We start from the raw sequence: 17,700 nt of genomic DNA on the forward strand, positions 1-17,700 counted from the left end.
TAACGGCTGTGTGTTCAGCTCCACCTGCACAACATCAATACACAATCGATACACAATTAATAAGATCAGCTCAGTGTGTGTGATATTAAGGGTCGGTGTAGTGGATGAGGCCGTTGCCATGGTAACAGTTACAGGGTGAACGGTGCTGGGGTCGTCCAGCTCGATTCGCGCCACCACACAGCCGGGCACCAACACGGCTCCGGGTCGCTTCACACAGTGAACACGGCCCGACTCCTGCACACTCAGTGACATCACCATCTTCATCACCTACACACACACACACACACATTAAGAACTAACACAACTTCATTAAATCATGTGTATAACACTCACACCATCTGTGTGTCGCTTCATCTCCGTCACCTCGATCTCGGCGTACGGGTGTCCCGCACTCACGTGCGCTCCGTCCTCCACCACGTACTGCAGCAGTTTACCAGCAGAGGGCGACCGCAGCACCGTGGGGTCTCGCTCCTTCTCAAACACACACGTCTTATTACCCACCGTGATCCGGTAACTATAGAGAGAGACAGAGAGAGACAGAGAGAGAGACAGAGAGAGAGAGACACAGAGAGAGAGAGAGACAGATAGAGACAGAGAGAGAGAGAGAGAGAGAGACAGATCTGATTTAATACATAATAAACCTAAAATAATGAAGGCAGTGTGTGAACTAGAGACAGGAAGTGAGACCTGTCCACTTCCTCCTTCATGTATGTGGTGTAGCTGCTGCCGCTGTAGGAGAGGAGGAGACCTCCGTCTGTCAGTGTGTGTACGTCGATCTCGATGTCAGAGCCGTTCATTATGATCACGTAGGTGGTGGGAGACTGACGAGCCACCTACAACACACACACACACACACACACACTTTAGGGTTACAAATAAAAAGCCATAATAATGTAATTCTTCAGAGTTTTGTTGACCTTGAGACAGTATTTGATCCCCTCGTAGATCAGATCCACCTCCACAGTGTTCACCAGACTGGCAGCAGGTAACACCTGACCTCTAACACACACACACACACACACACACACACACACACACACACACATTTATCACTGTTAATGGTCAAATACAACAATCTGCTCTCATTATAAACGTGTGTGTACACTTCACACACACCTCTCGAGTGAGTGCAGGAAGTCAGACATGCTCTTCCTAAAGCTGGCGTCGGCTACATGTAGCGCTCCACACACCACACCCAGCATGGTGTCGGGCCTCTCCGCCTGCACACACACACACACACACACACACACACACACACACACATGAATCAGAAATCAGGCAGGTGTGTGTATATACATATACCTCAGACACATGGACATGAGACGAGGTCTTATGGGAAAAGGGACATTTTATTATAAATAATGTGAAAAGGTGAAGAGATGAAGGAGGGAGACGGGGAAATTACAGCGTTCTTAAGCCGCCTGACTTGTTTTTATAGTGCGCAGCCCGAGATCCATTAACGATGATAATCTACCAGCCACGCCCGATCTAGTGGCCCCGCCCTTTCACTCACCTGCAGGATTGGAGGACGCCTAGGGAGTGAGCAAGGAGCGGCAAAAGATTTAGGTGAACGCCCATCACCGTGACAACGGGCTGCGTGTTTATTATAATAATATTCGATTATTTGTCACATGGACCTTACAGTGGGGTGAAATCATTTTTTTTCTCATATCCCAGTTAGTATGCTGGTGCTGGAGCTCAGGGTCAGACAGGACACACTGGAGCTCGAACCCCTGACCTTCAGTCACCCCCAGCCTTCACCACTAATCCAGCCCCTCCCAGTCAGACTCGTACCTGCACCTTCTCAGCGATCAGGTGGTCCAGCCAGCCCGTGTCGATGTCGTTGTTCCTGAAGCTCTCCGTCTCCAGCAGTCTGATCAGATACTCCACTGTGGTCCTGAAGTCTCCTCTGATCGACAGTTCCTTCATGGCCACCACCATGTTCCTGCACTCACACACACACACACACACACACACACACACACACACACACACACACACAGGATGTTATTAACACTCCGAGTATAAACTACATCTAGTGTTATGTTATGTTATGTTACTGTGTGTGTGTGTGTGTGTGTGTGAGACACTGACGAGATGGCCTCCTCCCGGTTCTCCCCCCAGGAGAAACAGTGCCCGAACTGCGAGTCGGCGAACTCGTGCAGCCCCCCCGCCGCCCCCACGCTGAAGTAACCCCAGACGTTCTTACTGCTGCGGAAGTTCAGCTCCTGCACCGTCCCCGAGCTCGGCTTGAACCCCTGAACAACACACACACACACACACGGGTGTAAATTAATCTGTTCATTTAAAAACTACAGGTTTAAACTCTGATGGACCCTCACACACCTCGTCCGGGTTCTCGCTGGTGATGCGAGCGGCGATGACGTGTCCTCGAGGACAGGGGACACACTCCGGCTCCTCGAAATTAATAGGGGTGTCGTCCCACGGGGACTCGCCGTACAGCACGCGGATGTCCTTAATCCTGTGCAGAGGAATCCCCATCGCGATCTACAGGGACACACACACACACACACACACACACACACGTGTTCTTATCTGTACATCATTTACGTAAAGACGTTCCAGGTCCAGGTGTGTGTGTGTGTTACCTGTAACTGCGCCGCGGGCAGGTTAACGTCTGCGATCATCTCAGTACACGGGTGCTCCACCTGCAGTCTGGGGTTCAGCTCCAGGAAGTGAAAGGTTCCGTCCTCTGAGTAGAGATACTCCACCGTCCCCGCGCTCACGTAGCCCACCATCTTAGCCATGCGCACGGCAAACTGGGAAAATACACACAACAACCGTGTAAACAACCCGACTCATCTAAATACACACACTCTGTGTACTGATACTCATTAGTGTATAATCAGTGGTGACGGACCGATCAGACTCAGATATAAAACACACTGTACTGAGCGCAGACGCGTCACAGTGACGCAACACAAACACAAACACACCCTCACGGCGTCACGTTATTAAAAATCACACGTCTCCGATCTGACTTTTCCTCCAAACTCTGTGAGCGACTTTATCACACACACTTATTACACCAGACTCAAAACACAGCGAGCGCTAATTAATCAGAAAGTCTAATTAAACATTTACATCCCGTGTGGTCGGAGTGAATTAATATTCACTAGATAAGATTTAATAAACATAAAACATACACAGTGTAATAAATTTACATTATTGTTTTTATTTTTGGAAAATAATTATAATAATTGAAATCATTTATATTAATGGGCTAAAGAGAGACAACTGGTCAACTGATCCTAACTAAGATCCACCCAAAAAAAGTGGCACGTGTTAAAAAGATAAATTTGAGGAGGTAAAACGTCACCGTTTCTTTATAATCTACGTTAATATTTAGGTTATTTGCCAGACGATCTTATCCAGAGTGACAAAAGTGCTCACGTCAATCGTACAGGTGGTGTGGCGACTCTTACTCAAGTATTCACTAAGTTTGTTTATAAATAATAATGATGGCGTATGACAGAGATACAGAGAGACACGCTGCTCAGTAACAATGTAGCTTTTATTAATTATTTGTTTATTTTTTATAAGAAGTTAAATATTAAACTCTTGTAATTGAAGTCAGTTTGTATTGTTTAAACGCTGCGCTTAGTGTTTTAGTGACAATGTTATAATAAACGAGCTACATTTAATTAAACCTTTTTAAACGTTTAACAAAATCGTGGGAAAATGTTCAGGATATTCAATAAAATTGTGATACTTATATAAACACAGTTTTAACAGAATCAGTACAGAGATGATATTAGTGACATCGTGATCGTATATCGTGAGGACACACTGCTGATCCCCGTCCCCCCAGTGGACGTGTTAAACACAGACCCTCTCCATCTGCTGGAAGGTGGAGGGTGAGGCGATGGTGGTGGGAGCCTCCTCGATGATCTTCTGGTGTCTCCGCTGGATGGAGCAGTCCCTCCCGAACAGGGACACGGCGTTCCCGTACTGGTCCGACAGGATCTGGACCTCCTGGTGCCGGGCGTGCTGAGCCAGCTGCATGATGAAGATGGGCGACCCGGGGACCTCCACCTGGACCTGAGGGGACATAACGGACACGGTCACTCTCACTGTAACACATAGATAAACGTGTGTGTGTGTGTGTGTGTGTGTGTGTGTGTGTGTGTGTGCAGTATAAACCTGTCTGAAGAAGCTGGGGAAATCTTCAGCTCTGTCCACTTTCCTGATTCCTTTCCCTCCTCCTCCCTCCGACGCCTTGATCACTACGGGGTAACCGATCTTCTCTGCACCCTGATCACACACACACACACACACACACACACACACAGTTAACCAGGTTAAAATAATGAATTCTGAGTTAATCTCTGAAGTTAATAACGCTGTGTTCACCTCCAGTCCTTCGTCCACGTCTCTAACACACCCCTGGGCGTAGAGCTCCTGAGGGACGCTGATCACATGACCTAGTGTCTGTTCTTCCTCTCTCCACGCTACCTTCAGACCTGCACACACACAAACACACACACACACACACACAAACAAAGAGAGAGAGTAATGAGAACTGAAACAGCAGCGTAATACAGTACAACTTAACATCTCGTTATCTGTCATTAACTCTTATAACACACAGTGTGTGTGTGTGTGTGTGTGTGTGTGTGAATACAGTCAGATAAAGGAGACAGTAGTATAGAGGAGGACATTACCAGACCCAGACCAGGGTAGAGTGGGGATCCCTGCGCTCTGGGCTACAATAGAAGACGCCACTTTATCTCCCAGAGCCCACATGGCCTTACTGGACGGACCTGAACACACACACACACACACACACACACACACACACACACAATTTAAGATGTAACAGGGTATTATTTAGTGAAATGGATTTATTAGACAGTTCTGACCCACACACACACTGATTTATTAAAGGGAAACAGTGAATAATAAATAAACAGTACTGAAACACAAAGGAGAGACAGACAGAGAGACAGAGAGACAGAGAGAGACAGAGAGACAGACAGAGAGACAGAGAGAGACAGAGAGACAGACAGAGAGACAGACAGAGAGACAGACAGAGAGACGTGTGTGTCTGGAGTTGTACCTAAAAAGGAGATTCCCGCTTTATGAAGCAGCTCCGGTAGCTTTGGGTTTTCTGAGGCGTGACCCCACCCGGCCCACACCGCCTACAGACAGGACAGCATCGTCTTACTCTTCATCATCATTATTATTATTATACAGGTCGTCCCCAATTTACGAATGAGATCTGTTCCAGGAGCACGTTCATAAGTCAGATTTGTTCTTAAGTCTGACAAAGTGAGTCTTATACGCCTTTGACATGAATATATAATGTAAATCAGAGTGTAAATCACACTAATCCACTTGATTAAATCTCTGTCCCCTTTCCCCACACTGTCACCATGTGACCAAAAACATGACCGCACCTAAGGAAATAATTCTCACAGTGAAATGTGAAATGTGACAGTGTTGTCTCTGCACTTTTAAATGGCGAGGGGAATCCCAGTGTCTCGGAGCTGTTCTCCACTGTATTGGACTGTGAACTCTGTTTTGTTGAGGACTTTCTGAAATTATGATTCACCATCAGGACAGATTTACAGGACAGACTTTTTCTATCATCGTGCTTCCGGATTGATTCACTAAAACCGGTGAGGCCGATTTATATCCCACACACACACACACACACCAAATATTTTGTTATTGTTTTTGGAAACTTTAAGTTTCTGGTTGGGAGTTATGGGTAGGTGTGTGTGTGTGTGTGTGTGTGTGTGTGTGTGTTACCTGGACTGGTATTCTCTTTGCGATGTCCACGATCATCTCCACATTGGCGTAGTTATTGTTGTTCGGCCCACCGGGGACCGGCACATAGTGATCCGCCATTTTAATGTACTCTATAACACACACACGCACACACACACACACACACATACACATACAATAATCAACAACACACACACACTCTAAAACAACTAACACAGAGTTAGAAGGTGAAGTAGACCCAGGTGTGTGTGTGTGTGTGTGTGTGTGTGTGTGTGTGTCTGACCCGCGTTAGCTTTCAGATCCTCGGGCGTCACCATGACGACGAAGCGGATGGTTCTCTCGTTGCGGAACATCTCGTAGGACCAGCGGCGGATGGAGCGCATGCACTTCACTGCGGCGATGCCGTTATTAGCGATCAGCACCTGGACACGTGGGGGGTGTCACGTTACAGGAGGACGAGCAGGACACATATGGCTTCCCATAACCACGCCATGATCACGATGTTGATGTTTGATATATTATAAATCTGTTTCCTCTAACCAGTGTGTCACGTGTTTCTTTAACATTACACATTTATAAAACACATTAATCTGAGTGTTTTCACATTGCGATTGTGATTAATCACAGACTATGACTATGATTAACTAGATTAAGGCTTTTAATCGATTGGCAGCACTAATATTTACAGTATACACACACACACACACACACACACACACACACACATACACACACCTTTTCGATGATGCGGATTCCCCCAAATCTCTTGACGAACTCGGCCGGCGAGGCCACGGTGAAATCCCTCTGGACGTCCATCCTCCTCTGACCTTTTCTCACCAGGTTATGACCAGACAGACTCGTCCTGCAACACACACACACACACACACAGTTATAAACCTCAGTGCGGTGTGTATCAGGTGTGAAACGAGTGTGTGTTACCCTTCACCCTGAGCTCCTGATAACACACGCTACAATAAACTCTGCTCTGATAAACAGCTTCACCTTCACACTGAGCTCTTACACAGGAGTGTGTGTGTACACACCACTGCAGCGCTACAACACTGTGTGTGTGTGTGTGTGTGTGTGTGTGTGTGTGTGTGTGTTCTATCATCTCAGTCTATCTGACCCTCTTTATAGATCAGTAATAACTCCACACTATCACTTACACACTCAGATGTCACTATACACCTGTGTGTGTCTGATTCTCTCGTCTCCCAGTACACGTGTCCCTCACCTCAATCACCTCCTATATCTCACCACCTGCTCCAACTATTAATTCATCTTATTATCTGTCCCTCTATAAACAGAGACAGAAGATGATCACAGCTGGAGGGTAAGTGTGTGTGTGTGTGTGTGTGTGTGTGTGTGTGTGTGTGTGTGTGTTTATGGGTTAAATATCCGACTCGAAGAGGATTAATTAAGAATCTGACTCCCGTTGATTTAATAATCTCCTGTGTGTTTATTATACTGTACTAAAACCTGCTCACTCAGACGTTCAGGCTCGACCTTTATTCACTCGTCTGAGGTTTTACTTCAAAGTCTTTGTGTTTTTCTTGGATATTTGTGACTGTCGGAGAACTTGTGAAAAGTTTGCTATCTTTAATAAAAAAATTAAACCTATAAATCTTAACCTCTTAATGTTTCACACTTTCTTACAGAAGGACTCGTGAGGAATCTAAAACAAAGATCTAGAACAAAAGTTTATCCCCCATCCGCCGGTGATATTAAATCTTCTGTTGGTCCTCATCATGTCCTCCTGTGTCTGTGTAAATGTGTATGTGTGTGTGTGTGTGAATGTGTTACATCAGTTCATGTGTAACTACACTGTGAGCAAAAATGGACGCTTATGATTATTATAAAAGAAGAGCAGCGTGAAGTGTGTGTGTGTGGCCTGAGGGTGAACCTGGTGCTGAAGAGCGTGAAGTGTTTGATCTCTGAGAACTAAATGTGGAGTGACACTCTGAGGAAGGTGAAAGTGTCTTATAGAGAATCATTACTGGAGACGAGACACAGATTCATCACTACGAGTCTGAGAGTAAACGGCAGAGTGTGGAACGGAAACATCCTCAATTACAGAGCGAGAAAAAGGTCAAAGGTCAAAACCATCAGCTGGAAAATTCATCAACGCTTACAGTTTTCTGGGATTCTCAAGGGCCAGAAGTATTGGAACATCATCAAGAAAAAGGTTCAACAATCGACAGTGAGACGCTTGTTGAAGAGCTGAAGACTAAACCTCAGATTAAACACAGGGGACTGATATCAGTCTCCCGTCATGATGCACGTCCACACACTTCTGTCCACACACTCAGTTTTGAGGTGTTAAAGATTGACTCAGACCAGACATGATTCTCAAAATGTATATTACATGTACAAGAATGTGTGTTAAAATTAAGAGAAAATAAAGTAAAGTCACTATAAACAGTATAAACACTGAAATTATTGAACACACAAGGCTGATCCTGTGGACACGCCCATCTTTGGCAAATACTAATGAATATTAATGAGTATGCAAACGTGACTGTCACATGACAAGGAGTTAAAATAAACAAGATGATGAACAAGTGAAGATTTGTCTTGGCAGATTTCCGTAAAAAGCTTCTGTATTTTTTTCCTGTGAGTCGGCTCTGTGTCCGCCATCATGTTTTTTTCGAAAAAAAATGATAATGAGGTCACGTGATCTCAGGTTGGGCCTAATTAGCATACGAAAAGCTTTGAGTAAGAATATATATATTTTTATATATAAATGCGTAAGGCCAGGACAATAACAGTATGACGCGTCATTTTGATTAATATTCTTCTTATTTTTTGTGTAAAGTTGTACGTGTTGTATCGTCAGAATCATTCTTTAAAGTGTCCTCCCTATAGTCCTGATCTCAGTCACTCCATCAGACCTTCACCTGTTTGGTCTCCTGGAAGCTGAACTACAGGGATGAAGATTCACTTCTGATGTATTCGTGACTCACATCTCAGACTAAAACACTGTTAATGAACTGTCAAACAACTAAACTCCGACTCAGGTACGATATCATGTCTAATATTCAGCTTGTTCAGTGTGTGGAGTGCAGGATGTTTAGACATTCTTCCTCCGTCATTAGTGGTAATTTTACTTGTGATAGGTGTGTGTTAGTGAGCACTCTGACGGAGAAGATATCAGCGTTAGAGGAGCGCATCCAGACTTTAGAGAGGGTTAGAGAGTGTGAGAGCAGTGTTATTCCTGTAGCGGACAGTCTGGGTGCCACAGGCGGAGATAACCAGCCCCCGACTCCGGCATCAGAGCCCTCACAGCGGGGCGAGTGGGTGACGACTCGGCGGCATACTCGTTCAGCCAAAGCTAACGCTAAGGCTAGCCCACCGGAGCACACCTCTTCTGCGCTTCACGTGTCCAACAGGTTTGCTCTCCTCAGTGATGCACCCGCTGAGAAACCTGAAAGAGCTCTGGTTATAGGAGACTCTATACTGAGACATGTGACATTAGCCAGGCCTTTAGGGGCGCCAGCGGCAGTGGTTAGGTGTATCCCGGGAGCCAGAGCACCGGACATAGCAGGTAATCTTAGGGCTCTAGGACAGCACAGGTTCTCCAAGATAGTAGTACATGCTGGAGCTAACGATATACACCTTCGTCAGTCAGAGGTTAGTAAGAATAACTTTATAGAGGTGTTTAAATTAGCGAAGGCGATGTCCAATGGAGTAGTATGCTCTGGTCCCATCCCAATGAGACGTGGTGACATAACTTACAGCAGGTTATGGTCGCTGAACCGCTGGATGTCCAGGTGGTGCTCCGAAAACAACGTGGGCTTCATAGATAATTGGAAGACCTTTGAGGGCAAAGCTGGCCTGTTAGGGCGGGACGGTGTCCATCCCATTCGGGAAGGTGCTGCTCTCATTTCTTGCAGTATAGCTCATAGTCTCAGAAAAGGCCTAGTTAATCGATGACAATCCAGAGCCCAGGCCAGGGAGCAGACAGACAAGCTAAACCAACCGTCTGCTAGCTGCATAGAGTCGTCACTCAGGGTTCACTCTATTGAGACTGTGTCTGTTCCCCGAGCTAAAATCAAATTTAGAAAGACTCAGAAAGTCTGTTTTAGTAATTTAATTAGCATAAAGACCACAAACTTGGATCAGACTGAATGCGCAGCCGGCACCTCTGATCTGAAGCTAGGACTGTTAAATATTAGATCTCTCGCATCTAAAGCAGTTATAGTTAATGAAATTATCACGGATCTGGAGTTTGATATACTCTGTTTAACAGAAACCTGGATTAAACAGGACGAGTATGTAGCTCTAAATGAAGCTAGTCCTCCTGGATACAGCTACATACACCAGCCTCGGTTAACTGGTAGAGGAGGAGGCGTCGCAGTTATTCACAATGATAATCTGTCTTATTGTACAAAAACACAGACACAAATTTAATTCATTTGAAATTCTTTATAGTAACATAACAAGTGTAGCTACAAATATTAAGTTAGCTCAGTCGATTCCACTAATTGTCATTTACAGACCTCCAGGGCGGTACTCTGAATTTCTTAGTGAATTTGCAGATTTCCTCTCAAACCTTGTCGTTTCTGTAGACAAAGTGTTAATTGCTGGAGACTTTAATATTCATTTTGAGAATCCAGAAGACCCTCTGAGAACAGCATTTATGTCCATACTGGACTCAGTAGGAGTAAATCAGTGTGTAGTAGGACCCACTCATAAAGCAGGTCACACTTTAGATTTAATAATATTATTCGGATTAAGTATAAGAAATTTATTCACAATTCCACTATCTGAAGTTATCTCAGATCACTATCTTGTCTCAATTCAAGTGTGTCACAGTAATAACGTACACACAGCGCCGCGCTACCGTATGAAACGTACATTCACATCAACTACCAAACAGAGTTTTATCAGTAATCTCCCAGAACTACCAACTTCGATTAGATCACCGTCTGACCCCACAGAACTCGATCAGGCGACTGAATATTTAGAGTCGACGTTCCGTTATACCCTAGATAATGTAGCTCCAGTTAAAAGAAAAATTATTAGAGATAAAAAACTTGCTCCCTGGTATAACGATCATACACGCTCTTTAAAACAGACCGCTCGGAAATTAGAACGTAAATGGCGTCAAACTAAATTACTAGTATTTCAAATAGCATGGAAGGAGAGCATCCTGAACTATAGAAAAGCTCTTAGTGTAGCTAGATCAACATATCTCTCCACTCTTATAGAAAATAACAAAAATAATCCCAGATTTTTATTTAATGCTGTAGCCAAATTAACCAGAAATAAGACCACTGCAGAAATCTCCACAACAACATCATGCAATAGTGAGGACTTCATGAACTTTTTTAATAATAAAATTGTAAATATTAGGCATAAAATTGAGGCTTTGAAACCGAACAATGTAATTGATGCAGATGTTAATCTAGCCATGTCAGACCAGAACCTAGAATACTTTACTCCCCTTGAAGAGAATGAACTAATTTCACTCATCTCTTCTGCAAATTCATCACCCTGTATATTAGATCCTGTACCGACACATTTCCTTTAACAGATAGTACCAGCAATAACAGAACCCCTGTTGAGAATAATTAATTCTTCACTCAGCATTGGATATGTTCCAAAATCTTTTAAATTAGCAGTTATCAAAGCAATAATTAAGAAACCTGACCTCGACCCCTGTCAGCTGTCCAGTTACAGGCCAATATCAAACCTCCCCTTTATCTCTAAGATTCTGGAAAAGATAGTAGCGGAGCAGCTATGCTCATATATACATAGAAATGGCTTACATGAACTGTATCAGTCAGGATTTAGGCCTCATCACAGTACAGAGACAGCACTCGTTAAAGAAGTAAATGACCTCCTATTGGCCTCTGATCAAGGTTGTGTAACTATGCTTGTATTACTCGACCTCAGTGCAGCTTTTGACACCATTGATCATAGTATTCTCCTTCACAGATTAGAAAATGTAGTAGGAATTAAAGGTACAGCCCTCTCCTGGCTCAGATCCTATTTGACCGATCGGTATCAGTATGTAGACTTAAATGGTGATTATTCTGCATGTTCTCTAGTGGAGTTTGGCGTTCCACAGGGTTCAGTTTTAGGCCCACTGCTTTTTTCCCTTTACATGCTTCCTCTGGGCAACATAATCCGTAAGCATGGTATTAGTTTTCACTGTTATGCTGAAAACCTGATGAGATAAACCAGCTTACTAAGGTTGAGCAATGTGTGCAGGACATAAGAAATTGGATGCTAATTAACTTCCTTTTGCTTAATCCAGATAAGACAGAAGTTCTAGTCATAGGACCGCATACAGCTAGAAGTAAGATTCTAGATCACTCTGTAACTTTAGATGGCCTTTCTGTTCCATCAAGTGCAACAGTAAAAGACTTCGGTGTGATTATAGATTCCAGCCTTTCATTTGAAGCACATGTAGATAATATTACCAGGATAGCATTCTTCACCTCAGAAATATTGCCAAGATAAGAAATATATTGTCGCTAAACGATGCAGAAAAACTAGTTCATGCTTTTATCACCTCTAGGTTGGACTATTGTAATGCCCTACTGTCTGGTTGTTCAGCTAGATGCATAAATAAGCTTCAGCTAGTCCAGAATGCAGCAGCGAGAGTCCTCACCAGAACCAGAAGATATGAGCACATCACCCCTATCTTATCTTCACTGCATTGGCTCCCTGTGAAATTTTGCATCAATTTTAAAATACTACTATTGACGTATAAAGCATTAAATGGTCTCGCGCCGCAGTACCTGAGCGAACTGCTAGTGTCTTACGATCCGCCACGCCTACTTCAATCAAAGGATGCAGGCTGCTTATCAGTACCGCCTATTATGAAAAATACAGCTGGGGGCAGAGCTTTTTCTTACAAAGCCCCAAAATTATGGAATAGTCTTCCAATTAGTGTTCGGGACTCAGATACAGTCTCAGTGTTTAAGTCCAGGCTAAAAACCTATTTATTTAGCCAAGCATTTTTATAAATAGATTAGCCTTAGGTAAAGGAGCAGATCTGGGGGACTCATGGACAAAGAGTATTATGGTGAACTGGTATGTTTGGATGCTGTCCTCCTCACTCTCATTGATCACTCAGGTTTGCTGACGGTGAGGTGATTGTTTGCTTCACATGTCAGGAAGCCCTCATGTCTGTGTTTCCTTCTGGCTCTCCCTTTTAGCTATGCTGTCATAGTTAGTCCTGCCGGAGTCTCTGCTTGCACTCTACAGTTAATATACATATACATTATGTGACTGTGACCAGACCTAACTGTTATCTCTCCTCTTCTGCTCTCTCTCCCCCTCTTTCTCTTCTCTCTCTCCCCCTCTTTCTCTTTCCTCTCTCCTCCTGTCTCCCCCTCTCTCTCCTTCCCTCTCTCTGCCGAGCTACACATGTCGTTCCTGAGCTGCCAGTGATCCAGACTCCCTCTGCCCTCCGGACCTGTCTGACCCATCCTGGTGCCCCGCTTCTGGTTGGAGATCTTGCGCATGGATGCCCCGTGTGTCTCTTTGGGATTCGTCTGGTGTCTGGGGATGATTCTCTCTACCTAGAAGACGGTTTTGGCCTCGACTGGTGTTGGCAGCTGTTTCTCTGAGGACTTGACTGTTCAATAGTTCAGGACTGGAGCTTCATACAAGTCTACCTGAGTCTCCAATAACTAACTGGACTCCATATTAACATCAATTAACATCAACTGTTATGCTGAACTGCCTGCCAACTAACACACAGTATGAATGCAGATCAATTCCTGCTCTCTGTTTCACCCAGATGAGGATTGGTTCCCTGCTGAGTCTGGTTCCTCTCAAGGTTTCTTCCTATTACCATCTCAGGGAGTTTTTCCTTGCCACTGTCGACCTCGGCTTGCTCACCAGGGACTATCTGACCATTTTGATTCATACACATTCAAATTCCATACAAACTTTAATAATTTTTTTTTATTGTGTAAAGCTGTTTGGGACAATGCCAATTGTTAAAAGCGCTATACAAATAAAATTTAATTTAATTTAATTGAATAATGAGGGAATACGAAAGCTTGGTGGGCAAAATTAATTAAAAAGCAAAGAGATTATGGTGAAAAATTATGTATTTGTCTTTTCTAAACATTAATTTAAATAAATTCTACAGCCAGAGTGCGGATAATTTTTGACTTCACCTCATATAAATAAAGTGTAATAGAGTCCATTTCACCAGAACCCCACACACACCCTCACAGCAGTTGCACACACACACACACACACACACACACACACACACACACACTTCTGTACGTACCCAGTAAACAGTCCCTCACACCAGTCTAAAGCATGTTGCTCACACACACACACACACTGGGAACACCAACACCAGTCCTGCTCCCCCCGCCCCCTCACACTGAGAGTCACATGACCTTCAGCAGCCAATCACAGTAGAGTGTCTAATCACAGGAGGCGGAGCTTAGGCTTTCCCCAGAAGCTGGACTTTATAACACACATGGCCTTTACTGCTGTAACTCAGTAACATCATTATAATAACACACACACACACACACACACACACACCCGGGACACAGAGCTCCTGTCTGAACACACTGTCATCACACTGCATCATCTTTATCAGATTCATTACACTTTATACACACACACACACAACACAGAAAAAACCCTTGTGTGTTTGTTAGTCCATCTGGAGATAAGTGCAAAAGTTTGTGCACTCACAAGACTAGCATTAACACCTCACACATTTGGTTTCAGAGTTGTTCATTATTACAAACAGATGATCAGAGGAAGGAGGTGAAGAAGAACAAAGTCTCCTTCTGTGAGCGCGATAACAGATTCGTAAGAATTCTGCACACCCAATAGGGTGCACAAACTTTTGCACAAGTTAGGCCATCAGTGTATTTACACTACTGTCTATCACATAGTCTTCAGAATCAGCTGATACTATAAAAATTACAGCAAGAGCGCACGTATGTGTGTGTGTGTGTGTGTTGAAATGTTCTCAGTGTTCTCAAAGCACGTTATTAAAAGTGTCTGTTCTCAAACCCAGCTGGGAGAAACTCTCTCTCTCTCTCTCACACACACACAAACAGAAACACACGCTCTCTCTCTCTCTGCACGCTGCCTTATGCATGTGTGTGTGTGTGTGTGTGTGTTTTTGCTAGCTGTTACCGACCGTTCTGCTTCATCTCTCATCAAACCAACGAGTGAAAACGACAGTCCAGTCCCCTCTCTCTCTCTCTCTCTCTCTCTCCACTCGTTTCCCCTCTCTCTCTCTCTCTCTCTTCCTGTCTTTTCCCCTTTATTTTCCCTCCCTTTCCTCCTCCCTCCTCCTCTCATCCCCTGCCAGAACACACTGCAACATATATGTGTAGAAGCTTGTAAAAGTGTGTTGACGTGCAGCAGTGTGTACTAGCAGTCTGTAGAAGTGTGTAGTAGCAGTCTGTAGTAACATAATTGTTGTGTGTTAATAACACATGCATGTACAATACAAACTCAGTGTATTAACTCTAATCTCTCTCTCTCTCACCTTGTCCCCCACTCCGGCCCGTTTCCATGGCGACTCTGATAAAGCTGCATGAGGAGTGTGTGCCTTGTCCCGGTCGCTTTGTGGATTGGCCGGTGGTGCAACTGTGCTTTAGTCACAAACCTTCACACACACACACACACACACACACACTCTCTCTCTCTGCTCTGATATTAATAAGAACAAAGAGAGTGCAGGAGAGCTGATCTCAAATCAGATCAACATTAAAACTCATCTCTCTCTCACACACACATACACACACCCTGAACACCTGCCCAGATTCTTTCCACAGTTCAGATCAACAAATAAACCTGACTCTCTCACACACACTCTCTCTCTCACACACACACACACACACACACACACACACACAGTGTTATTGAAGCTCATTAGATGTTTTGCTGTGTGTGTCAATGTCAGAGAGGAGAGCTTCCATTAATAGCTCTCTCTCACACACACACACACGTGTCACGCAGCGCACACGCACAGAGCACGAACAGGTCACGTGACCCTCGCGTTATCGCTGTGATTCTTTTCCCCCACGTGCGCCGGAACAGCGCCCTCTGCTGGCTCTGAACAGAAACATCTCACCTGGAGCTTTAATAAATACAACAGTGTGTGTGTGTGTGTGTGTGTGTGTGTGTTACAGTGAAACACTGAGTGACAGGATGGTGTGATGAACAGAGTTACTGTTGATTATTTCCCTCCATCAGCACTCGCCTGAGTGTGTTTAACTCCTCTAACACACACACACACACACACACACTCGAGCCCGTGTCTCTGCTCCCTACCTCATGACTGTGGATTGGGACGTGGCTGTGTCAGGGTGTGTCTCAGGTACGTCTCCCCGTCTCCTGATGTGGGACGAGTCCTGAGTGGACGTCTCATCCTCTGACGAATTGTCCTCCGACGCCCCCAGGATGAACTTCAGCTTCTCACGAGCTCCTACACCAGGCCTGGACCTGGACCCGAGTCTAGACGTCTCACAGGACGCAGACGGGGCCTCTGTCTGATCTGAAGGTCCGAGTGCTGGGTCAGGTGCATTATGGGTAACGCGTGGAGGGGGGGCCTTCTGCCCAGACGAGGAGGACGAGAGATCCATCAGAGACGAGCTTCACACTCCAGTGTCCAGGAGGAGAAGATCAGCTCTCACACCATCATCATCATCATCATCATCAAAACACACTCCACAGGATCATCAGTCACCTGCAGGAGAACACACACACACACACACACAGGGTTAGTGCTGAGTTTAAACACACCACAAAGTAGGAACCAAAACTCTGACACTGAGGGGACAAAAATAGTGCACTACATAGGGAGTAAGGGCAGTTCAGGACATGTGTGTGTGTGTGTGTGTGTGTGTCCTCGAGCCATTTGGGTGAAGGGTCAGTGTGTGTGTGTGCTAACATTAGAACCAACACTAACCTCCACCACCTCAGTCTAACACACACACACACACACACACACACTGCAGTAAAGTTCACACACACACACACACACCGAGTTTTAATGTTTATTAACGGGGATAAAGATTTAACATAAAACATTTTACATAAAATAATAAACTAAAGTCGAGGACACACACACACTCTCTCTCTCTCTCTCACACACACACACACACACTCCTCTGACTGACAGACTCGGTTCTGTTATTCGGTCAAATAATTCAACAAACTTATACGTTAATTTGGGAGACTGCACGCGCCTATTAGCATATTAGCATTATATCACACGCGCGCGCACACACAGAGAGACTCACAGTGTTGACGGTTGAAGAATAAACTCACGGTTTAATAATAAACTCACTGCGTGCGGAGAGGAAACACACAGCGGCCGCGTCCCAAATCCACATTCACTTCACTTCACCGTCACAATCCCGTTATACTGACGTTAAAAGGACGTGTCCCAATCCACACACCCACACTCACTTTACAGGGACGCGTCCCAATTCAGATATCTTCCCCCTTACCGCGACACGGCCTAACGCACTTTCCCTCACTCAGGGACGCGTTCCAATTCAGTCAAATTCACCTTCCTGGGACGTGTCCCAATTCAGTTATTTTCACGTCACGGCCGTGTCCCAATTCAGTTAAACTAATGCTGGTTAATGAGGTAGGGTTAAAGTTAAACATCAAAACAGATTGTACTGTAATAAAGTTATACCTGATTAAATGATATGTTTGTGTATTTAATCTTCAGTTGCTGCAGAGTCGGTTTTGTGCCTGTTTAGTTGCACTGGCATTAATATTTACACACACACACCCCTCACACACACACCCCTCACACACACCCCTCACACACACACCCCTCATACACACCCCTCATACACACCCCTCACACACACCCCTCACACACACACCCCTCATACACACCCCTCACACACACACCCCTCACACACACACCCCTCACACACACACCCCTCATACACACACCTCTCACACACACCACTCATA

General features: G+C 44.7%; 1 protein-coding gene across 7 annotated transcripts in view; it reads right to left on the bottom strand.

The window, feature by feature from the left end:
* acacb (acetyl-CoA carboxylase beta) overlaps nucleotides 1-17,155 on the bottom strand; it is a 35,474-nt gene extending 18,319 nt beyond the window's left edge. The window contains exons 1-20 of one of the 7 annotated variants that reach the window (XM_053480777.1): nucleotides 17,035-17,155; nucleotides 16,036-16,450; nucleotides 6,490-6,616; nucleotides 6,038-6,176; nucleotides 5,776-5,885; nucleotides 5,081-5,162; nucleotides 4,686-4,784; nucleotides 4,375-4,484; nucleotides 4,165-4,275; nucleotides 3,853-4,062; nucleotides 2,610-2,780; nucleotides 2,347-2,508; nucleotides 2,095-2,258; nucleotides 1,795-1,945; nucleotides 1,117-1,220; nucleotides 918-999; nucleotides 688-833; nucleotides 364-514; nucleotides 133-267; nucleotides 1-24 (exon numbers count right to left, since the gene is read on the bottom strand). The exon at nucleotides 1-24 is cut by the window's left edge and continues 123 nt beyond it. In XM_053480777.1, coding sequence (XP_053336752.1) covers nucleotides 1-24; nucleotides 133-267; nucleotides 364-514; nucleotides 688-833; nucleotides 918-999; nucleotides 1,117-1,220; nucleotides 1,795-1,945; nucleotides 2,095-2,258; nucleotides 2,347-2,508; nucleotides 2,610-2,780; nucleotides 3,853-4,062; nucleotides 4,165-4,275; nucleotides 4,375-4,484; nucleotides 4,686-4,784; nucleotides 5,081-5,162; nucleotides 5,776-5,885; nucleotides 6,038-6,176; nucleotides 6,490-6,616; nucleotides 16,036-16,346 — 2,589 coding nt within the window. In that variant the 5' untranslated portion in view covers nucleotides 16,347-16,450; nucleotides 17,035-17,155. Of the gene's footprint in view, nucleotides 25-132; nucleotides 268-363; nucleotides 515-687; nucleotides 834-917; nucleotides 1,000-1,116; nucleotides 1,221-1,794; nucleotides 1,946-2,094; nucleotides 2,259-2,346; nucleotides 2,509-2,609; nucleotides 2,781-3,852; nucleotides 4,063-4,164; nucleotides 4,276-4,374; nucleotides 4,485-4,685; nucleotides 4,785-5,080; nucleotides 5,163-5,775; nucleotides 5,886-6,037; nucleotides 6,177-6,489; nucleotides 6,617-14,014; nucleotides 14,048-14,893; nucleotides 14,958-15,247; nucleotides 15,387-16,035; nucleotides 16,451-17,006 lie in introns of those variants that run through there. The other 6 variants (XM_053480778.1, XM_053480779.1, XM_053480780.1 and 3 more) reach the window with 6 other exon arrangements.
* Between the last annotated feature and the right edge of the window lie 545 nt (nucleotides 17,156-17,700).

The sequence above is a fragment of the Clarias gariepinus genome, chromosome 21 (genome assembly GCF_024256425.1).
Source record: "Clarias gariepinus isolate MV-2021 ecotype Netherlands chromosome 21, CGAR_prim_01v2, whole genome shotgun sequence".
Taxonomy (NCBI): domain Eukaryota; kingdom Metazoa; phylum Chordata; class Actinopteri; order Siluriformes; family Clariidae; genus Clarias; species Clarias gariepinus.